Source organism: Erinaceus europaeus, chromosome 17, assembly GCF_950295315.1.
Source record: "Erinaceus europaeus chromosome 17, mEriEur2.1, whole genome shotgun sequence".
In the NCBI taxonomy this organism is placed as follows: Eukaryota; Metazoa; Chordata; class Mammalia; order Eulipotyphla; family Erinaceidae; genus Erinaceus; species Erinaceus europaeus.
In genome coordinates, this window is record NC_080178.1 from 74,031,315 (window position 1) to 74,054,876 (window position 23,562).

General features: G+C 52.9%; 2 protein-coding genes across 4 annotated transcripts in view; one reads left to right on the forward strand and one right to left on the reverse strand.

The window, feature by feature from the left end:
* The window catches only part of SERGEF (secretion regulating guanine nucleotide exchange factor), a 236,017-nt gene extending 229,842 nt beyond the window's left edge, over window positions 1-6,175 (forward strand). For both annotated transcript variants that reach the window (XM_060177070.1, XM_060177072.1), the window contains one exon: window positions 5,831-6,175. In XM_060177070.1, coding sequence (XP_060033053.1) covers window positions 5,831-5,926 — 96 coding nt within the window. In that variant the 3' untranslated portion in view covers window positions 5,927-6,175. The remainder of the gene's footprint in view (window positions 1-5,830) is intronic.
* KCNC1 (potassium voltage-gated channel subfamily C member 1) overlaps window positions 695-23,562 on the reverse strand; it is a 59,245-nt gene continuing 36,377 nt past the window's right edge. The window contains exons 2-4 of one of the 2 annotated variants that reach the window (XM_007515854.3): window positions 22,395-23,328; window positions 15,701-15,889; window positions 12,459-13,850 (exon numbers count right to left, since the gene is read on the reverse strand). In XM_007515854.3, the coding sequence (XP_007515916.1) occupies window positions 13,786-13,850; window positions 15,701-15,889; window positions 22,395-23,328 (1,188 nt within the window). In that variant the 3' untranslated portion in view covers window positions 12,459-13,785. Of the gene's footprint in view, window positions 1,409-12,458; window positions 13,851-15,700; window positions 15,890-22,394; window positions 23,329-23,562 lie in introns of those variants that run through there. The other variant, XM_060177069.1, reaches the window with a different exon arrangement.

Below are 23,562 nucleotides of genomic sequence, written 5' to 3' on the forward strand. Positions count from 1 at the left end.
TCCCGTGGCCTCCTGCTGGTAGGTCAGCTCTGTCTTCCTCCCACCCCCACTCCCGCTGACCGTCAGCCGGTACCACTCACCAGGGCCGGGCATGAAGCCTACACCAGGTGCCGAGTGAGGTCTGTAGGTACCACGCCTCTTCCACTCTCCCACCTCCTGCCTCCAGCCAACCTGGCGGAAACTCCTGCTTAACCATGGGAGCCGAGGCCTGGGGCTCATCCGTTCTGTGTGCATTTCCTCACCTGGGTCCAACGGGAGGCATCTGTGCTCCCCCAGCTCCAAGCTGTTGGCCAGTGACAGCTTTCTTCCCAGGGAACGGGAGAAGGAAGCCTAACCCCCAGGCAGCCAGGCTTCCTCTGTAACATGGGGTGGCGGACATGATGGCTTCCAGCATGTCATGAGAGAAACATAAGGATTCAACAATCAAAAAGAAAAAAAAAATTAGAAGGCTTGTTTATGTTGTTCCTTTCTTTTTCTTTCTTTCATTCTTCCTTTCTTCCTTTCTTTCTTTTGCCTCCAGGGTTATTGCTGGGGCTTGGTGCCTACACAACAAATCTAGGGCTCCCAGGACCATTTCTTTTCCTTTCTATTTTTATTTGACAGGACAGAGAGAAACTGAGAGGGGCAGGGAGATAGAGAGGGAGAGAGAAAGATAGACACCTGCAGACCCTGGAACAGGGGCTCGAACCCCAGTCCTTGTGCAGGGTGATCTGTGTGCCTAACTGGGTGTGCCACCGCCCAGCCCCCAGAAGGCATGCTTTCTGAGCTGACTTGAGGTAGGATTTCAGTTCCTACCGGTAATGGGAGGAATGAGATGATGATGGAAGGACAGTACATTTTAGCCCCCTGAACCATAAGTGTGTGTGTGTGTTAAGGTTTATTTCTTTATTTTGGATAGAGACAGAGAAGTTGAAAGACCTATAGTTCAGCCTCACCACTCGTGAAAATTTCCCCCTGCAGGTGGGGACAGGACCTTGAACCTGGGTCCTTGTGCACTGTAACATGCACGCTTTACTGGGTACACTACTACCTAGCTCCTATAAATGTGTTTTGTGTCAAAAGATCCAAAATTTCAAGTCAAGCTAAGAAAAATATTTATGTCTGATATAGCAAAAAAAAAAAAAAAAAAAACTTCTTAAAATAGAAATCTGTAAAAACAACAAAGCTCCTACTAACAATGGCAAATATTATTTATATCCAGTACTGTGTGCCAGGCACCATCCTACCCATTGATTCTGGCCAACAACGTTATGATTAAGATCCTGCTATTATCATCATTTAACAGATGAAGGAACTGAGGACAGAGGGGATAAATGACTTACCCAATGTCACTCAGCTCTAAATGGAGGAACTGGAATTTGAACCTCAGACATCTGCCTCCTGGGACTAGACACTTAGCTCTTCTGTCCTAAACTTAGAAAAGATATAAAGCAGTGAACACATGAAAGAAGAAATTTTAAAAATGGCGCAGATTTTCGGGGCCTGGTGGTGGTGCACATGGTTGAACACACATGTTACAATGTGTAAGGATCGGAGTTCAAGCCCCCATTCTCCACCTGCAGGAAGCAAGCTTCACAAGGGCAGGGCTGCCGGTGTCTCTGTCTTTCTCTCTCTTCACTTCTCCTTCCCTTCTCAATTTCTGGCTGTCTCTATACAGTAAGTAAAGATAATTTTTAAAAACTTAAAAAAATTGATTTTCAATTTCAGTGATGATCAAAAAAGTATAAACTAAAGCGATCAGATATCGTCTTTTGTCTTCGAAGTAGGAAAGATTTTAAACAATATAACTATACTGGCGGTGCTGGCATGAAATAGGGGCTCCCACAGATGCCTATAGCTGTATTCAGATGGCCTGTCTGAAAAATGTTCTGGTGGTATTCAGGAATCTCAAAAATGACTATACCTTTTGACCAGAAATTCCCATTCCAAGAATGTAATTTAAGCAAATAATTAGATAGACAAAACTTCTTGCATAAAGATGCTCATAGGAACATTATACAAAAATAAAGAAACATTGGGGTAATGGGATACAGGTTAAGTAAATTGCTTAATCTCCACAATAGGCAATTAGGCAGAGATTGTAAATAAATCTGTGTAACAAAAGACAGTGTAAACGAAGTGAAGAGACTGCAAGGAGAAGATGCTTGCAACACAGAGAGCAAAGAATCATGTAAACAAAAGAACATACAAGGAAAAGTCAGCAAGAAGGAGTGCACATGCGCAGGAGTTCATACAAGAGGCAATTTAGAAACAGAAAGCTGGCTGGTGGGCATAGCACAGTGGTTACACAGAAGACTTTAATGCCTGAGGCCCCAGGTTCAGTTCCCTGCACCAACGTAAGTCAGAGCTGAGCAGTGGTCTGGTAAAATAAATAAATCTTTAAAAAAATGAAGGAGAGTTCTCAAGTTTCCTTTTGGGGCCAGGCGGTGACGCACCCGGTTGAGTGCACATTCAGTGCATAAGGACCCGGGTTCAAGCCCCCGGTCCCCACCTGCAGGGGGAAGCTTCACGAGTTGGTGAAGCAGAGCTGCAGGTGTCTCTCTGTCTCTCTCCCTATCTATCTCCCCCTCCCCTCTCATTTTCTCTCTGTCTCTATCCAATGATAAATGTTTTTTTTTTTTAAATCAGTTTCTCAAAAGAAAAGAAAAGAAGTGGTTGGGGAGGTGGCACAGTGAATAAGGCATTCGTCTCTCAAGCATGAGGTCCTAAGTTTAATCCTTGGCAGCACATGTACCAGAGTGATGTCTGGTTCTTTCTCTCTCCTATCATTTCTCATGAATCTACTTTTACTTGATCTATTTTACAACCCATGGAGGTGTGTGTGTGTGTGTGAGAGAGAGAGAGAGAGAGAGGGAGAGGGAGAGGGAGAGGGAGAGGGAAAGGGAGAGGGGAGAGGTGGGGGAGGGAGGGAGAGAGGTCACTTCAAAGGGGAAAAGCTGGGCACCATGCACACGGACGTTTACCAGTTTTACAAGCCTGAAAATTCTCTCCACAGACTCCACAGGGCTGAGCAAGGGCCTGGAAGGCTGAGCAGCCTCACACTCACCCACACTTCCCATTGGTGGCCCCACTTCTGGCATCAGGACATATTGCTTTGCATCCAGAAAAAAATTGTGTGTGTGTGTGTGTGTGTGTGTGTGTGTGTGTGTGTGTGTGTGTGTATTAGACCTACAGGAAAATGGGCCTTCGAACCCTAGGATTGGATCCGAAGAGTAGGAAGAGAGGCAGCGGCAGATCAGGAACTCGTGCTCTCAGGAAACTTCAATGCTGGCTGGCGGACATGGCTGGGATGAGTCAAGTTCATTCGATCTGTCATTTAGTCAGCACACACTTGTTATCACAGCCGTGCAGCAGCTCCATGCTAGGGATAAGCAGGGGCCAGGTGGTGGCGCACCTGGCTGAGCGCACACGTTACATACAGTACGCAAGGACCTGGGTTCGAGCCCCCGGTCCCCACCTGCAGGGGGAAAGCTTAGCAAAAAGTGAAGCAGGGCTGCAGGGGTCTGTCTCTGTTTCTCTCCCTTTCTGTCTCACGCTGCCCTCTCAATTTCTGGCTGCCTCTGTTAAATAAATAAAAATAATTAAAAATTTTAACATATTACAAAGAGTGATACAGCGATGAACAGAGCCTGGATATTTCTTTTTTTTTTTTTAATTTATTTTTTATTTAAGAAAGGATAAATTAACAAAACCATAGGGTAGGAGGGGTACAACTCCACACAATTCCCACCACCCGATCTCCATATCCCACCCCACCCCTGATAGCTTTCCCATTCTCTATCCCTCTGGGAGCATGGACCCAGGGTCACTGTGGGTTGTAGAAGGTAGAAGGTCTGGCTTCTGTAATTGCTTCCCCGCTGAACATGGACGTTGACTGGTCGGTCCATACTCCCAGTATGCCTCTCTCTTTCCCTAGTAGGGTGGGTCTCTGGGGAAGTGGAGCTCCAGAGCCTGGATATTTCTTTCCTTCCTGTAGAGAAGAGAGCAGTGAGGAGGACCATGCACATGGTGCCACCCAGATGGTCTGTGCAGGATCCCTGAGAGGGCCATGGCCAGAATCTGAGTTGAGTAAAGGATTTCAGCACATGTATCTGAGTTATCTTTTAACAAAGCTAATGGGTGAGGAGGTCTGAAACCCAGTGAAGAAGGGATTCAAGATAAAGACAGCTGCCATGGGGCAAGTTTCCTGATTCTGAAAGTCGAGACTTTAAGTCCCCCACCCCCACCAGCAGAGCGAAGCCTCCTTAGCAGCGGAGCAGGGCTGCAGGCGTTTCTCTCTCTCCCCACCTTCCCTCTCTATTTCTCTTTGTCTCTATCAAAAAGAGAAACAAACAAACAGAGAAAAAGGGGTGGAGGGGGGCCAGGTGGTGGCACACCTGGTTAAGCAGGCATATGTTAAGTGCAAGGATCTGGGTTCGAGCCCCCACTTCCCACCTGTAGCAGGGGTGCTTCTCTCTCTCTCTCTCTCTCCCCCTCTCTATCTTCCTCTCCTTTCTCAACTTCTCTCTGTCCTATCCGATAAAGTGGAAAAAATGGTTGCCAGGAGCAGTGGATTCATAGTGCCAACACTAAGCCCCAGCAATAACTCTGGAGGCAGAGAGAGAGAGAGAGGGGGGGGGGGGCTCTAACAAGAATCCTGTTAGCAAATAAAGGAAGAAGGAAGGTGGGGCTTTTGGAGTCGACAGGGAGCTGGGGGTGGGACGAGCTGGTGCAGGCAAGGTGGGCAAGACTAGAACCAGGCCGCCCAGGGCTCACAGGTCAAGGACAGGCATTCTTGGCTCGGGGGGCACTGCCAGGTTCTAAGCAGGGAGGTGTGATTGGGCTTATGGTCCTCACAGCTTACTTGGCACTTTTTTAAGACCTAGAAAGTGGCAAGCGACCCAGTGACACTATGGCACAGAGGAAAAAGCATCGTGCTGGGGTCCCGGGGATGGTGTGGAGGTAGAGAGACTTGCAAGGTCTGGAGACGTTAAAAACAAATAGGAGCAGAGAAGGCAGAGAGAGGCACGGAAACTTCCTTCAGTGTGGTGGGGCCAGGCTCAGACCTGGCTGCTGCACCCAGGGACCTTTTTTAATTGCCATCAGGGTCATCGCTGGGGCTTGGTGCCAGCACCATTCATCTACCACTCCCGGTGGCCATTTTTTCCACTTTTTTTTTAATTGGATAAGACAGAGAGAGATTGAGAAGAGAGGGGAGCTAGAGAGATGAAAGAAAGAGAGACACCTGATTGAGTGCACATGTTACAGTGTGCAAGGACCCAGGTTCAAGCCCCTGGTCCCCACACCTTCGGGATAAAGCTTCAGGAGTGGTGACGCAGGGCTGCAGGTGTCTCTCTGTCTCTCTTCCTCCCTATCACCCCCTTCCCTCTTGATTTATGGCTGTCTCTATTCAATAAATAATTAAAGATAAAAAATAATAGAGACATCTGCAGACCTATTTCACTGCTTGTGAAGAGTCCCCCTTGCAGGTGGGGAGCCGGAGCTCAAAGATGGGTCCTTGGTAACATGTGCACTTAATCAAGTGCATCACTGCCCAGCTCCTTCCAGAGACATTTTTTAAGGCGAGGTTGGCAGATGTGTGTGGAGTGGGGAGGGGGACCCAGGAGGAATATCAGGTTTGGGGCAGGAGCAGTGCAGGTTGGTGGGAGTCTTAAAGGCTGATCCAGAGGTGACTTGGGGCTGGGGTGGTAGCCAGGACAGTGGGTATAGCACCAGCAGTCCCTGAGCTCTGGTTTCTCCCCATGTAAATGGGGGTGCTGATGAACCTTCGTGTAAGTGCTTCAGGCCTGGTGTCTAACATGGCTCCTACTATCTGCTCTCTTGTTGACAGATGGGATGTGCTACTCTTGGGGCTGGAATGAGCATGGCATGTGTGGTGACGGCACGGAAGCCAACATCTGGACCCCAACGCCTGTGCCGGCACTAGAGCTGGCACCGGGACTCCTTGTGGGCTGTGGGGCCGGGCATTCCCTGGCCCTGTGCCGATGGCCAGCTCTCCCAGTCACTAGCCCTTCCCTAGATGCCACTGAGGACTCTGAATCTCCGGAAGCCACAGCAAGGACAGAAACTGGAAGAGAAGGATTGCAGACGCTCCCCCCCAAGGCCGGCCTTTCAGGGGCAGAAAGGGGTGGTTTATGACAGAGGTATTTTAATAAAGTGCCATTTTCCACCCTAAGAGGTCTGAGAGAACCATTTTTGTCAGCTGGGGGGCTTGACCTGAGTTCAGTGGCTCCATGAGTGGGCCAACTTGTTTAGTGTGCAGAGTTCAAGGAGACAGACAGCTCTTCTGTCCAGGAGATGAGCTAAGGAGTGTTCACCAAAGGAAAGAGCTACTTCACTGCTCGTGAAGTGTTCCCCTTGCAGGTGGGGAGCCGGGGCTCAAACCTGTGTCCTTGGTAATATGAACTTAACCGAGTGCGTCACTGCCCGGCTCCTCCCAGATACTTTTTTTTAAGGCAAGCTTGGCAGATATGTGTGTGTGTGTGGGGGGGGTGTCCAAGGAGCTAAACAGTAACAGGACCATCACCTGGTCCTGCCTGGTGGGGACAGAAGGCCCACCTGAACTTGAAGGGACATATGCACCCCTGTGTTCATAGCTACCTTATTCACAATAGCCAGAGAATGGAAGCAGCCTAAATGCCCATCAGCGGATGACTGGCTGAAGAAGTCATGGGATATCTGCTTTATGGACTACTACTCTGTGATCAGAAAAGATGACCTTGTGTTCTCTGGGACCGAATGACGGAACTAGAGCTGACTGTGCTTAGTGGTAAGTAAAGAGATGAAAGACAGCTACCGGATGGTTTCGCTCAAATATGGAATCTAGAGAACTGGTACACATGAAATCATGAAAGAAAGGGAAGGAAAAGAGAGAAAAGGGAAGGGAGGAAGGTCTGGGTGATGGTGCACCTGGAGCTCACACATTAGAATGTGCGGGGGTTTGAGCCCCTGGACCCCACCTGCAGGGGAAGGATAACTGCAAGTGGAGAAGCAGTGTTGCAGCTCTCTCTCTCTCTCTTTCCCTCCCTCCCTCTCCCTTTCTATCTCCCCTATCCTCTCCATTTCTGGCTGTCTCTAGCCAATAAATCAATAAAGACAATAAAAAATTAAAAATTAAAAAAAAGGAAGAAAAGGAAAGGAGAAAGGAAGAAAAAAAAGAGGGAGGGAGGGAAGCCTGGTTGTTGGGAAATTTTTTTTTTTAATTCTTGTAAACAAAGAGGAAGGCTGGGCCATGTGGGCGCCATCAGCAGATTCATTAGCAGACAGCAGACATCACCTGGGAGGTACCTTCTCAAGGACTGGAAATGTTTGAAGGGGGGGTTCTGGCGGACATACCTTCCTTTTGCTCTTTGCCCTCTGTCTCGCCTTCTCTCGGGACCTGCACATATGGGAGCTAAACGCGGGGGAATGGGCTGATTGCCAAAGGTGACTTATGTTGTATGCTAGTCCTTAGGTTTTTAAGCCTTTCCCTCCTTTCTATATCCCATTAACATGCTTTTTAAGAGCCTAATAAGTCTGGAGCTTGGCAGTAGCACCCCTGGTTAAGTGCACTCATTATAGTGCACAAGGACCCGGGTTCAAGCTCCTGGCCCCCACTTGCAGGGAAGAAGCTTCACAAGTGGTGAAGTAGGGCTGCAGGCGTCTCTCTCCTTGTTAATCTCCCCCACCTCAATTTCTCAATTTCTCTCTGTCTCTATACAAAACAAATAAATATTAAAAAGGCTTTAAAAAATAACCTAATGGGGGGCTGGCACAGCCGGTTAAGTGCACATGGCAGTGGCATAGCCAGTTAAGTGCACATGGCAGCGGCATAGCCGGTTAAGTGCACATGGTGCGAAGTGCACAGACCGGCATTGTAAGGATCCCAGTTCGAGCCCCCGCCTCCCCATCTGCGGGGAGGTCACCTCGCAAGCGATGAAGCAGGTCTACAGGTGTCTGTCTTTCTCTCCCCCCTCTCTGTCTTCCCCTCCTCTTTCGATTTCTCTCTGTCCTATCCAACAACAATGACAGCAATAACAACAACGATAAACAACAAGGGCAACAAAAGGAAAAAAACAGCCTCACGGGAGCAATGGATTCGTAGTGCAGGCACTGAGCCCCAGCAATAACCCTCAAGGCAAAAAAAACAACAAAAAACACCTAATAAATGTATCAATTTTATCAAACCATCAAAAAGAACCTTTTTAATTTTTTTACAATAAAGAGAAAGAAAGTGAAAACTGTTTCTAAGACTTTTGAGAACCATGGCATTAGTCTTCTGAGACCCATGGGACAGACAACAGACTCTAAAAGCAGAAGTTTGTTTCTTTGTTTGTTTTTGTTTTGCCACCAGGATTATCCCTGGAGCTTGGTGGCTGCATAACAAGTCCATGATCCCAGTAGCCATTTTTGTTTTTCCTTTTTTTCTTTTCCTTTTTTTCATATGAGAGCACAGAGAAAATGAGAGGAGATAGGTGGATAAAGAGGAGAGAGAGAGAGAGAGACCTGTAGGCCTGCTTCACCACTTGTGAAGTTTCCCCCTGAAGGTGGGACATGGGGCTTGAACCTGGTAACATGTGCAGTCAACTGGATGGACCCCCAGAAGCTCTATGTCTTCACCTTAGCCAGGCAGGACTCTGGAACTGGCCTGGGTGACTGATCACCGGTCTGCATGGTTTCAGATCAGAGACAGGACACAACATAGAGAAGGGGGTCAAGAGTCTAACCTTCAGGTGGCTCACTTGGTTGAGCGCAAGTATTTCCATGCACAAGGACCTAGGTTCAAGCCCCTGGTCCCCACCTATGGAGGGGGGCTTCATGAGCAATGGAACAGTGCTGCAGGTGTTTCTCTGTCTCTTCCCCCCTCTTTCCCTTCCCTTTCAATTTCTCTGAAAGAGAGAAAGAAAGATTATAACCCCCAGACATTTATACCCCAGATTTACCCTCTCCCAGAGGGGACCCTCTGGAGAGATGCAGGCCAGGCCAGACACTGAGCCCCAGGCTTCCCCAGGTGGCTCTGGGGACAGCACACAGCAGGCCCTTGGCCAGAGGACCTCAGAGGGGAGGACTGGGGTCCAGGCGCTGACCATTCAATTAAGCACACATATCTCCGTGTGCAGGGATCTGGGTTTGAGCCCCTGGTCCCTACCTGTAGGGAGGAAGCTTCCTTAGCAATGAAGCAGGTCTGGAGGTATCTATTTTTCTCCCTCTCTATCTCAATTTCTCTGTGTCCTGTCAAAATTAAAATAAAGTAGAAAGGAAAAAAAAAAAGAATGAAAAAAATAAATAACTGCCAGGAGCGTGAATTTGTAGTGTCGGCACCAAGCCCCAGCAATAACTCTGGTGGTGAGAGAGGTAGAGAGAGAGAGAGAGAGAGAGGAAGGAGGAGGAGGAGGAGGAGGAGGACTGTGTGACAATGTCACCAGCCCCTATCCCACCCTGCCATCCTTTTGTTACTCAGGAGAGAGCTTGTTCTGTGAGGCTTGTCTCCAACGGCTTTAGAAGGACAAAGCATGCCAGGACCACAGTGCTGGAGGTCCCCCACCTCCCACGTGAGAAGGAGGACAGGAGGAGGAAGAGGGGGTAGGCTCGGATGTGGACCCACAGGCCTCAGGTAAGGGGGTGAGGGGGACTACGAACCAGGTATTACTGAGATGTTTGCACCCTGACCTTCCACACTGTCTCCCCACTTAAGCCCAGGCACTCCCACATTCCCTTGGACCCCCTGCCACCTTTGGCTTTAGAATAAAGCCCTCCTCAGTCTGGGCAGCCCCAGCTTCTAGAGGGAATAGCCTGGTAAGAAATTAAGTTTGGGGGAGCTAGGTGGTGACACACCTGGTTGAGCACACATGACTGTGTGTAAGGGTCAGGGTTAAGTGGGCCTCCCCATCCCCCTCTGCAGGGGGGAAGCTTCATCAGGAGGAGAGCAGTAATGCAGGTATCTCTTTTTTAAAATTATCTTTATTTATTTATTGCATAGAGACAGCCAGAAATCGAGAAGGAAGGGGGAGATAGATTAAGAGAGACAGAGAGACACCCACAGCCCTGCTTCACCACTCATGAAGCTTTCCTCCTGCAGGTGGGGACCAGGGGCTCGAACCTGGGTCCTTGTGCATTGGAACATGTGTGCTCAACCAGTTGTGCCACCACCTGACCCCCCTGCATGTGTCTTTCTCTCTTTTATCTCCCCTTCCCCTCTCAAATTCTCTTATTTATCAAATAAATATTTTAAAATAGAAATTGGGAGTCAACAAGTCATTCGGAAATGGAGAGGGTAGTTCTGAGGCCCACGAATTGTCTGCGTGACGGCCACATGGTCACAGAATGGCACCCAGAGAGGTGAGAGCCAGGAGGGGAGAAGTTGGAGCCCCGTAAGCCCAGTTAAGGGGCTCGAGCCACAGCATAGCATGAAGGGGGGTCTTGGGCCTCAGAGCTGACACCTCCAGTGTTCCCATCAGAGAACCTCCTGGAAGGCCCCGGTCAGTTGAGATAGCTCGGCATGAGCTCTGGGTTAAAAATCTCACCTCCACTTGCACCAGAGCAAAGGACTCTGCAGAGAGAGGGGATGGGAAGTGGTGGAGAGGGCCTGGGGGCCTTGGTGCATGGTGATGATGAAGAACTTAGGCCGGGCGTGAGCCTGGCTTGCAGAAGTCTGCCACAAAATGCTGAGCAGTTGTGCTGACGTGTCAACAACTGTACTGTTAACCACTCCCTGCCCCCCGTAAGGTGATTTACAAACAAATCTTGACTTCACCACTCATTGACTGTCTGACTCAGACCAGTTCCTTTGCCTTTCTGCACCCTGCTTCCATGCCTCTAAAATGGGCATGTCAGGTCATGTGGACTCTCATTAGGAGCATTTCTCAGACCACCCCCCCACACACACACACACACATCGCTCCATATAATTTGACCCCCAGGTCCCATTAGCCACCGTGTCCCTGAAAACTCCATTCTAAATGGCCGCACTGAATCTCACTTGGGTTGTAGGTAGAGGGGCTCCTCTACTCCCCATGGCGGCTGTATCCTGAGATGTGAGCACAGCTGTTACACAGTGTAGATCTGTCTGTCCTGTGGCTGCATAACTGCTGGGCCTTTGTCTTGCTGCCCTGCCCCTTGCCTCTCGGTTCCTGGACTGTGCAGGGCAGAAGAGGAGGCAGATGCTTGGCTGTGAAGGTTAGCTGTGAATCGGTGTCTGCCTTCATCCTCCCACCCGTCATGCGATCACCTCCGTGACGAGTGGCATCAGGTGACTGAAGTCGGGGAGAGACTGACACCTACTGATTGGTGGTCCCCTCCCTGTGCCTCAGTTCCTCATCTGTACGAATCTCAGTGGTGACCACTCTGGCTATTTGGGACTTTTCCATGTGAACAGCCACGGAATCACTTATGGCCAGGACAATAATTAGAACCCCAGCCCTACTCTGATTGATCAGGTACAAGATTGGGCGTAGGGAACTGGGAAGATAGCATAATGGTTATGTCAAAAGACTTTCATGCCTGAGGCACCAAAGGTGCCATTTTTAATCCCCAACACCATCATAAGCCAGAGTTTATGGTGAAAAAAAAAAAAGAAAAGAAAAAAGAACATGAACTTAAAAAAATAAATAAACAGAAGCAAATGAATAGTCTGAGACTGTGAGAACTGTGGTAGCTATTGATGGGGGGCACAGAATGTTGGTGGTGGATGTGTGGAACTATACCTTGTAATCTTACTATCTTGTTAGTCACAAATGAAAAATGGAAAGAAAGAAAGAAAGAAAGAAAGAAAGAAAGGGAAAGAAAGAGAGAAAGAAGGAAAGAGTGGGTGTGGGAAAGGGGTGAGTGCAGTCTCTCTGGGGCTGGAGTACTTTCCTGAGCAGATTCAAGGGACTGTCATCATGGCAGAACTCACCAAGGAGTGTCAGTGCCTGAACCGTCTTGACAACATGCCTGTGTGGCCTCGTGCCTTCTGAGACTGGCTTCCCTCCCACCACCCAACAGGATTTGGAGAGGAGGTGTCCAGAGAGTGTCCTCAGGGTCAGGCACTCCCCCCAGCATGAAGACAGCCAGGACTTTGGGGAGTCTTTTTTTTTTTTTCCTCCAGGGTTATCGCTGGGGCTTGGTGCCTGCACTACGAATCCACTGCTCCTGGAGGCCATTTTCCCCATTTTTTGTTGCCCTTGTCGTGGTTGTTATTGTTGTTGTTGGATAGGACAGAGAGATATCCAGAGAGGAGCGGAAGACAGAGAGGGGGAGAGAAAGACAGACGCCTGCAGACCTGCTTCACTGCCTGCGAAGTGACCACCCTGCATTTGGGGAGCTGGGGGCTCAAACAGGGATCTTTATGCTGATTCTTGAGCTTCGAACCACATGTGCGCTTAACCCGCTGCACTACCGCCCAGCCTCCTTGGGGGAGTCTTTGAGGCAATCCAGTCATGGGGGACGGACCACAACCCAATCATGCCCCTGCCCAAGACAAGAATGAGGCGGACCCGCACTTCATCTCCAAAGTCAGCTTTTTATTGCCAGGGCCAGGGCCGCTGGCTAAAGCAGCCTTGCTCTTTCCAGGAAACGTCTTGAGCTGCAGTGAAGGCTTGAGATGTTGCGGTTTCCTTTCAAATCAAGCATGTGTTTTTCAAAAATATCATCCTTGCCCACCACCCCCCACCACCACTAATTTTAGAATCAGACCAAAGCCAAGCTACTGTCCTCTGCTTCTGTTGGGAAAATACTCTATTTATTTGAGATGCAGAAGTGCGTCTCTGCAAACGTCCGATTGCTCCAGGAAAACAAATCTGCTTTAGGCTATACAGAAACCATGATACAAAATTTATTTCATGCTGGAATCGCTTTGCATAACATTGGGCATGCAGTTTTTTGTTTTAACTCTGAAGTTCTAAATTGCATACAGTGCCAGGTTGTGCCTTAGGAAAGGTGGAGGAGGGCCATCCCTCCCTGGTTCCTGACTTCCGGTGCTCTAGGTGACACTTGGGAAATCCACAGGGTGTGTTGGTTATTTACTAGGAATGACTGGTTATGGGAGCTGGTCACAGTGGATCTACACACCGAGAAGACAGAGTCAACCTAGACTAGCTGCTGCCGGGGGTCCTGGGGAGGTGTCCACAGTGTGACAAGCATGCCAAACAGGGAAGAGGGCGGCAGTGCGAGTTTCCACGGCTCTGTTGGGAGCAAAGTTCTGTTTCCACGTGAGAGATGGACTATGGAGGTGTGGTCAATGTGACCGATGACTGACCAACTACCGTTTTTGGAACCTTTACTTAATCCCGTGTACAAAAGGGAAGCAATCTGTTCCCCACCTCACCCCACCCTGATCCTCCCTGGGACCCCTCCCCACCCCACTTATAGGCTGCTACTTAGGATGCCGTGACAGTTTGGCTCCAGTGCCGAGTGTAAAAGTAACGAGCTTTGAAAGGAAATAGAGGACGTTTGCTTTTTCTTTCCGTTGGTGTGGTTTAGGGGAATCATACAGTTGCAGGGGTGGGGTTGGTGGGGTTGGTGGGGTTGGTTGGCTGGGTTTTCTCTAAACGTCATGCAAGTCATGCTAAGGCATCCCGCCACCCCCCCATCCCCCAAATAAAATGACCTTTGTTTTAAATGAAAAGAACAAAAAAGAAAGAAATCCTCTACGGTCGGTTACCATTTGGCCGTAGGAAAAGCTACGTCCGTCCTAGTACAATGCCTGGGCCACCCGGACTCGTCCGGCAAACCTGCATGGCGTGAATTAACTCTGTCCGAGGGTGAGGAGGGGCTGCAGGTCCACCCAGATGCTTAATAGCCACCAGTGTCCTGGGCCAAGTCGCCTGGTCAAGTCACTCTCACAGCCTCTGTCGGCATATACTTAGCAATGACAGGGCTTTCTTTGCAAAGATCTGTATGTAAAGAATACAATTAACACTTGAGCTTCTCTTCTCGGCTTTCCCATCCCGCTTGGTACTTAGTTTCTTAAGGAAGAAGGAGGAGGGAAGACAGCGGCCGCATGCAGAGGCAGGGCGGTCCATCCCCAGCTGGCGTGGCTTCATGCAGTGAGCCAGCCTAGGGCGTCTCTTCCTCTCCCTCCTCGGGGGACAGGGTGAGCCCCTAACCCTTCCCCTACTCTGCTCTGGGTGGCTGTCATGAGTCCACGAGAGCCGTGCCCAGTGTGTGTGGGTAGCCTTTACCTCTGTGGGGTTGGGGGTGGGAGTCACCTGTGGACAGTGGTCATTGCCCCAGAGAGAGGGGGCTTCTTCTGATCGTCACTTCCTGGGCTTCTAGAAGCCCAATTGAGACTTGCCTGTCTGCTCTCTGAGGCCACACAGATCCATCCCGCAGGAAGGTGAAGGAGACAGGCAGCCCAGAAGGCCATAGCGGGCAGGGCTCAGCCATCCTACCTGCCTCCCCACTCTCTCCCCACAGCTGCCCCTGCTCCTGCAATTCTAGACAGCCCCCCCCCCCAAGCTAGGAAAGAGCCAGTTCCAAAGGAGGAGCATCAGGCCTATCCAGGGAGGTGCCCAGGCCAGCAATCCTCCCAGCCTCTGCCCCCACCCCCCACCCCCGCCCTCCGCCATGCAGCACCATGCGGGAACAGTATGCCGCTCTGGGGTCTGGGGGACCTCCAGGCAGGACAAGGAAGCAGGGACCAGCCTGGACCCGGTAGGCATGTCCAAGCATCAGTGACCAGAAGGACTGCCCCCACCCATGTATTCTGAACTCTGCATTCTGTGTCCACCGTTTAGCCACTTTCAAATACTGGAGCAGTTGTCCAAAGCCACAAGTGACGCCAACCATTGCTCTCAAAGCCCAACGCTGCCCCGGTGCGCTCTGCTTCCCCCTGCCCCCAGTCAGCATGCACCCCTCCTGAGCATGGGAGGCGCTCCCCACATGCACCCGCCTGCTGTACCCCACGGCTTCCTCCACCTTCTAGCGCCAGCCAATGCCCGGACTCGAGCTGGGGTACTCCGCCTCCCCCCTCTCCACCCAACCTCTCCCCAGCCCGTGATCAAGCTCTACTAGAAGACTTTTCTCTGGAGGGCTCAGTCTAATGTAAGGGTCTGGTAATGGAGACCTGGAGCTGAGCCCGCCATGGCGCTCAGCCTTCACCAACCACTAGGGGTTGCTAATGGGCACTGGGGAGGCGGAAGGGACTGCTTGACTGAGTGCTTCTGAGCCACAGGCTCTTGTCCCCAGCCGTCTGACGGACACGTCCTTGACCTCTCCAAGGACACTAGCCTTGCCCAAATCCCGAAGCCCTCTTTTCACCGTGCCTCCCCTTCCACTGTCTGCCTCTTCTGAAGCATGGCAACTAAACGTACAGGTTCCAGGCCAAGCCGGGCCAGACCCTGTTGTCCCCCTCAGCTAAGAGACTGGGAGATCTCCCGGCCTCCTGTCTGCCTTGCCCTTTGCCAGAGCAGCCTGGAGCAGCCCAGGCTCCTCACCTCCTGGGGTGTGCTGTGTAGGGGGCCCAGGCCAGGGACAGACAGCCTGCCCCAAGCTCCTTCGGACCCTTTCTCACCACCATGCCTCAGCTGCCTGGACCTCAGGTTCTCTGTCAACCTGATAGCACATTTGGGAGAAAGGGACTCAGACATCCAGGGGCCACCCTGGGGCCTCTTTCTGCTCCTTGACCCCCCCCCCCCAGTAAGCCTGCCTGCCCCTCAGCACCCTCTACCCACCGCCCTCGCCCCACCCTTCCGCAAGAGCGCCAGGTGGCCCTGATGCAGAATGCCCACCCCCCACTACCTACCCTTTCTCACTCCTCCACCAGGTGGGCACGCGTACTCCCCAGTTGATAAGAGGAAGCAGGGTCCGTATCTCTCGCGGGTGCCCGAGCGCGTAAAGGGTAGACCCTCATCGGGAGTGAGGGCCTGGTCTATGTGGGGGCAGTCTTCGTTCGCCAGCGCGGCCTTCGCCACCTCCCCATTCAGTTTGGAATCTTCAAACATATAAGCAGAAGCTATTGAGACACTGAAAACTGTTTAGTTGGGGGAAGGACAGGCCGAAGATGGGGTGTTGGCAGGGGCAGCCCAACCTGAGGGTCAGGATGGAAGAGAGGGCCATGGTGGAGGTTGGGGTCAGGGAAGCGGGTCCCAGGGGTGTTCCAGGCAGCCGGTGAGCTGCCCGCAGTGCCAGGGAGGAGGGGCTCCTGGGTTTGCTCAAAGTTTCCAAAAAGATGAGTTGGTGATGAACCCAGCAAGCACGATGCCAGGGGCCAGGACCAGTGCCCAGGACAGGGCCGATGAGACAGGATGGTGTGGATGCAGTTATGGGCAGAGGACCAGACACAGAGCTCAGGGAGAAGACAGACACACACACAGAAATGTTCCAGTCCAGAGAGGTGGCCCTTTCAGACCCCCTCAGCTGCTGACCAGAGCCAGGTCACACCCAGCCCACCCCAGTAGCTCAGGGCCCCTGGCCACACCCACACCCCATCAGCAGCTCTGCCCCTCCCATCTCTGGGCCAGTCACTCACTCATGCTGCCTCCCTGACCCCCCCCCCCCCACACACACACACACATCCTGTGCAGTCACTTAGCCTGCCCGGGTCCAGCCTGGTCTCTCTGAATGCCCTGTGCTCCCAGAAGACCAGGCCTGGCCACACAGCCTCCTCTATCCCACACAGACCCACCGTGGCCACTCAGTCTGCTCCATGCCCTGCACACTCAGTGGTCACTCAGCCTGCTCAGACCCCCCACACAGGTCAAGCCAGTGTACTCCAGCCACGCCATCCTGAGTGGGCCTGGCCAGCTGGCTCAGGCACACGGGTGAATGCATGAGGTGGTGACAGCGGGCCAAGGGGCTGGAGGGCTCCCAGGCCTGTGGCTCTTCTCAGCAGCATCGGGGCAAAGCAGAGCAAATGGATGTGTAAAGACAACAGCGGCTGATGGACTTGGGCAGGAAGCAGTCTTGGCCTGAGTGGTAGCCTGAGAAGGAACCTGGGAGGAGGGGGGCACATTGGTGGGGAGGGGGAGCAAAGTGTGGTCAGAGCAAGGAGCACCCCCTCTCCCAAGTCCAGGGAGCAGAGCTGGGAAAGCCTAGGGAGCTGAGAGGGGCTAAATCTGTCTGTGAGGGCTGAGTCCCCACCCCAGCCCCAATTCTGCCCTCAAAGCAGAAGCCTCTAGGTGAGGTGGGGGGAGCTGACTCAGCCCTCCGGGTAGGTACAGGGCTCCCTCACTCACCTAGGATGAGTGTCTCAAGGGTAGCCGAACAGACAGGGGTGTGACTCCAGGAGGCAGTCTCCACCTGGAGTGACCCTCTTCCGTGACCCAGTTCATGTCAGGTAACACACGGAAGTGATCCCGCCCAGCAGGCCCGCAGGCGGGATCACAGCCCGTGCACACAACGTGTCACTACAAAGAGGCAGTCAGTCAAAGGAGAAATGGACCAATCAGGTTTATTTGGAAAGCAAATCCAAAAAAAAAAAAAAAATCCCATCATAATTTTGGAACTTAATTAAAAAAATTCTGTCATACAAGGTGGTAAAGCATTTCACGTACAGTGTGTTTCTTGACAAGTCTCAGGGGCTGGGTTCCCCATGAACTCTGAACCAGAAAGGCCAGTTATCAAGGTAACTTTGACACCATGTGCCTGGGGCTGGAGCCTCTCTGGGGCCTAGGGGCTGCCTTGCACTGGGGTGTGTCTGGGGGTACACTCATGCACCCCCCAGACACGCCCCTCTGCCTCCCACTCTGGCTGGCCCTGCCTTCCCTCCTAAGGGTCTCTGGGCTGGGGGAGGAGATCAGTGGAGATGGGGGGTGCTACAAGGGAGGAGAGAGTGGGTGTGGAAGTCGGGGTATCCCTGGCCCCTGCATTTCCTTTGGGGGAGTTGATGCATCCTGCCAGGTAGTGTCTCCATGCAGGAGAGGAGCCCACCAGTCAGTGCAGTCTGCAGTCTCCTGCCCAGGGCAGGTCAGAGGCTGTTGGGGCTGAAGCTCATGCTTTGCACAAAGCACCAAGCCCCACTCACTGCCCTACCCCCAGCCCTTGTCCCCATGTCCCCAGAGGCTCCAGCTCCTGAAACAGGTGTTTTACAGGGCTCAGTCTGTCTTTCCCTGCAGGGATCTCCATGTGGATGTGAGCTGGGTGGCATCCTTCTCTCTCTGGGAGGACTTCTAGGACAACCCTGGGGGCTGCTGGTTCCCCCTGCAGTGACCCTGGAGGAGTGGAGAGGCCTAGGTAGGCATGTTCAGGGGGTTGGTGAAGGCTGCAGCCTCCCTGGGCTGTTTATCTGTGCAGAGTGTGAGTGCTCCCTTCCCCAATGGCAGAGGGGTGCCTAGGAGAGAAGTCAGGGAGGGGCCAGCACTGAACGTGAGAAACTGGTGACAAAGGCCAGAGGCATAAGCTCATCCAGGAAGCTCCATCCTCCCACCACACCGGGTCTTGTGAATGAGACAACTGCCCTCCCAGCCCCCACAAGGCCAAGAGCCCTGCCTCCCCAGCCCCACGGTCTGAGATGATGAGATAGCAGTATGAGCAGCGTCTCACAGAGATGGTTTCCAGGCTTTGAAATGGGCTGAGAGAGATGAGCGTCCGAGAGGATCATTTTTTTTTAAACTTTAGAGCAAGGAGAACCTGGTGGCCAGGCCCTCAGCTAACAGGGCTGACTTTCCCACCCTGGTCTCCAGGCACCGCTGATGTACTTACTGTTCATGCCAGCTCTGGGTGTGGGGGGCGGGGGGCCACACAGAGCTAGGCCGGCTGGGTGGAGGGAGGGAGTGGCTATGGGGGTTCTGGGCATTTCCTTGGGTTTATCCCCAGGGGTCTGCCCAAGTCAGGGGTGGGACTCAGGGGAAAAGCCCCCAGCTAAGTGGGGGCAGTCTGTGAGAGACACAAGCGGAGTATAGTCACAAAACCCGGCACAAATCATGCAACAAAACAAGGAGAGAGAGAAATGTGATTAGTGGAGAGAGAGGGAAAGAGAGAATGTGAACAACACAGAAAAGAACACCAGGCTTGTCCCCCAGAACCACTGCATTTTCTCCGTCACTTCCCCCTAATTCCTGGGGGTCACTTAGGGCACCAACTGCCCTCCCTCCCTCTGCCGGAGCAAAATCCTGTCGTCCTGTCTGCATGGAGGGACTAGCCCTGCACCCTGCTGGCCCCCTCAGCCCAATCCCATCACCCTCTCAGCACTGCTGTTGGCACCGCAACAGCCCAGCAGGGAATTGGAGGCCTAGGGACAGGGGCCTTTTGGTCTTAGCTCAGGGGAGGACCCCCCCCCCCCATTCTGTCCCCAACAGAGAACCCAGAGGCTGCAGTAGTAGCTCCTGGTGGCCCAGTAAGGCTCTCCGGGACGCCACTGCTACCCAATGTGCCTGTGATTAGGGGGTCTGGCCACCACCCCTCCCCTGTGCCAGCCCCATCTCCCTTAGTGGTGAACCCCACAGTCCCCAGACACAGCACCATGAAGGACCAACCCACATCACAGGAGCAGAGATGGAAAGTACACACTCAATGGACACAGCAAGACGAAAGGAGTTGTCCAGGGCAGTAAGTACCTTTCTTGGAGAGGAGTGGCTTCTCCTGGACCCTTAGTTCCAGGCCATCCCTGACTTGGGGGGCACATTTTTGGTACCCTCCACCCTGTGAGGCCTTACAACCAGAGGAAAACTGCCTTCTATGATCACCCCAGGACAAGCACCCCAAACACTGAGGACATACCAGCCATGGACAGGGGAGACCAAATCACCCCTCACAGACACACAGACCTGAGGCTTCAGGACAGACAGCGAGGGAGGGAAAGGTGCTGCTGGCGTGACGGGGAGGCCTTTGCTTGAGTGTGGGGGTCCAGCCCAACGGGGTGCCGTCAGAGTCCAGCATGCTGCATTTGCCCCCAAACTGGGTTTTACAAGGGGACTGGAGCACCCGAGGTTTCCTGAGGTCACCTGATGCCCCTTGGAGTGCAACGAAAGACCTGCCTGGCTCCATCCTCATCTTCTGAGGGTCTTCTCCCCACCCCCATAGATGTCTGCCTTGCCTCTGACCCCCACACGCATTCCTCCTGCCACAGCCTACCCCACACTGGCTCCCACTGGCTCCAGCCCCTCTAGGTGCATAGCTGTAATCAGAAACGAGGGTGGCTGGGAAGGGGCTCACATATGCAGAGGGCAGGGCTCCCTAAGCACTCTTGCCGCACCAGCTTTTGCAGGGTGGAGTGTTCCAGTGAGGGGTGAGGCTCAAAGAGCTCTCAGAATTGAGGTGCACAGGCCTGCACCTCAGGACAGCACCACCAGGGAAAGGGCCTTGGGCTACTGCATGTGGAAGGAGGAGGCGGTGGGGAGGACCCAGGTCTCCAGGCTCCAGAAGGCAAGCTTAGGGGGACCTGGCACCTCCTGAACTGGAGACATCTGGAGCTTCTGGGACCCTGAGACTTGGGACCGGAAGCAGGGGGTTCCCAGAAACAGGATAACTGTGGGGCTTGGGAGATTGAAGAGGAGTGTGAGCTTGAGGGCTAGGAAGCATGTGTGTCAGAGCACACAGGTCTGCAGTGTGTGTGTGTGTGTGTGTGTGTGTGTGTGTGTGTGTTGTCTGAGAATGTGGAGGCATTGAAACCCGGCTGGAGGGAACTGGGACCCCTGGCAAGCTGCTCCAGGACACCTAAACTTGGAACACAAATCCTGAAAGAGCCAGTTGGGGGATGCTGTGAGGGCCTAGCTGTGATAGTGCCACTCAGACAGCTCTTCCTGCTGAGGCCTGTCATGCAGCTGAGGGCTAGGCCTGCCCTGACCCTCTCAGAGCCCCAGAAGCTTTCCTTACCTCCTAAAGCCAAAGGGCCGATGTGTCCAGAACAGCACGTGTCCAGTACCTTGGCCAGGGAGCCCTGCCTCACCTCAGGCCCCTTGATCCTGTCTCTGAGACCCACTCACAGCCCAAGACTTGAACCCTGTTCCCTCTCAGGTGCTCAGAGGAATTCCAGAGAGTGGGGAGGGTCACAGGCTTGGACCAACGGTTTGGAAAGTCCTTGTGGGGTCTGAAGGTGATATGTGGGATAAGGCCAGAGTGGGAAGAGGGTGGAGGGGTGGGCCAGAGGGCACATTATCAGGGAAGAAAGACTCATCACCTACTGGAGAAGGTCCCCCAAACTTGGGGGTAGTTGCTTTCCTAGGGCTAAATTTGCCTGCTCCCCCAGGGAGTGCCCACCCAGGCTGAATGCCCCCTATCGATCACTCAACCCCCATCACCCCAGAACCCCTTTTCAGCTCAGCATGGCCACTCTTCTCTGGGTCATGGATTCCCTTGAAATTCCTGTGTCCACAGAATAAATGGATGGTTTTCCATGGGTGGAGGTAGACTACGGGCTTTATATCTTCAGACCAGAGCTCCGTGATCAACTTTATGTGCTATGTGCAGGTTCTCATAAAACTGAGAGTCCCATAACGAACCACTAGCCATGGGATATTAGAATATATCCCACGGTGACTAGTATTGTTTAATGGCCCCCACCCCTCCCTGACCCCCAGTGAATTCACAGGCAAGTGTAGCACACCGGCTGGGATGTGGTATATTGCTGCTGCATCCCTACCGCTCGAGATAGGGAGAACCCTGGGTGGGAGGTGGGTGCTGGGCTGAAGCATTTGCTTTCCTCTAAGTTGCCCCTGGGTAGTGGTGGTGGCCCTCTCTGCTGCCTTGCTCACCAGCCACTTCCATCAGAAGGCCACCAGAAACTCCCACTCGACCGTCAACCCAAATAGACAACGTGAAAGCTAGAGTCACTCCAACAGGTTCCTAAGGATAAACGCTAAACTCTAGAGTGGTAGAAGATGAGTTGGTTCAGCATGCTGGGGTGTGTGTGTGGGAGGGTGGGGTAGGCTAGGGGAATAAGCTTGTTACAGACGGCTAGAGGTATCTCCTAGGACAAGCCTGGAATCAGGCAGCTGGAATTGGAGCAGGAATTCTACTCGGCTATGGAAACAGGCTCTGCTGTGGGGAGGCAGGGAAGACAGGAAAAAAAAAAAAATCGTGGCTACTGTTTTTGCAGGGACCTTCCTGCCAGGTCCCATGCACCCTCTGGGCCTTGTGCACGGCCTGAAGTGCGCCATGTAAGGACCAGTCAGGAGCTGGCTGGCATTTCTGAATCACACCTACCCCTGACCTGCTGCCTCGACACTGGGTCAGTGGACTGAGCTGGAGACTCAGGCTTGGCTCCTGCCCACCAAAGCAGCAGCCCACCCTGGAGCTCCTGCTAAGAGAGTTCTCAGCAGCCTCATGGGCCGGCGTCTCTTCAGAACCTCATGACACCAGCCGAGTCAGCCTCCTTACCCGGGGCCACCAAGGAGGTTCCTCGAGCAGGCTCTTGCCTTGTGAATGAGGCCACCCGAGCGTGCGGTCCGGGGGGATCACCCCACGGAATTAAGGAAGCAGTCTGACTGAATCTGGAATCATCGCTACAGGGGGATGGAGGTTGAAAGGTCAGATTGACATGCCTCTAAGAGGTTTCCTACCTGCTCTGTTAATCTCTAAAATCTCTTCCTGGGCCAGCGGACATGTGTCACTCTGAGTACTGTGGTGCGGAGAGTTTACGACCGATTTACAATAATTGGGAGATCCCAGCTGTGGTGGCCGTGGAATATGCTTCTTTTTTTTCTTTGGTAGTTTCTGCTTAGCCATGGCTAAGGAGTAATACATCCCGAAGTTGTTGACGATGACGGGCACGGGCATGGCGATGGTCAGCACGCCCGCCAGCGCGCACAGCGCCCCCACCAGCATGCCGGACCACGTCTGCGGGTACATGTCTCCATAGCCCAGGGTTGTCATGGTGACCACGGCCCACCAGAAGCCGATGGGGATATTCTTGAAGTGGGTGTGCTCGCTGGCGCTGGGGTCATTGGGCTGAGCGCCGATGCGCTCGGCGTAGTAGATCATGGTGGCGAAGATGAGCACGCCCAGGGCCAGGAAGATGATGAGCAGCAGGAATTCGTTGGTGCTGGCGCGCAGGGTGTGGCCCAGCACCCGCAGCCCCACGAAGTGGCGTGTCAGCTTGAAGATGCGCAGGATGCGCACAAAACGCACCACGCGCAGGAAGCCCAGCACGTCCTTGGCCGCCTTGGACGACAGTCCGCTCAGGCCCACCTCCAGGTAGAAGGGCAGGATGGCCACAAAGTCGATGATGTTGAGTGAGTTCTTGATGAACTCCACCTTGTTGGGGCAGAAGATGACTCGCATGAGGAACTCGAAGGTGAACCAGACCACGCAGACGCCCTCAATGTAGGTGAGGAAGGCCTCCGTCTCCGCCTCCCGGTAGTAGCGCACCTGCGTGCCGTTCCGAACATTCTCGATCTCTGTCTTGTTCACGATGGGGTTGAAGCGCTCGTGGGTCTCCAGGCAGAAGGTGGTGATGGAGACCAGGATGAAGAAGAGGGAGGCGAAGGCCACGTACTGTAGGGGAGAGACACACAGCGTCAAAGGGGGAGGCCTGCCGTCCAGAACAGAGAGACCAGCCCCCGGGCAGAGGCCAGGCTAGGGGGTTATGCTTGTCTGGCCCCAGGAGAACTAAAGGGTTGTGGCAGAGGTGGCTTTGTTTTCAGGAGTGCAGGCATTTTTTTCCCTCCTGCTTGCATGGCTGGATTGACTACTTTTTTTTTTTTTAGTATTTTATTTATTTCTGTAGAG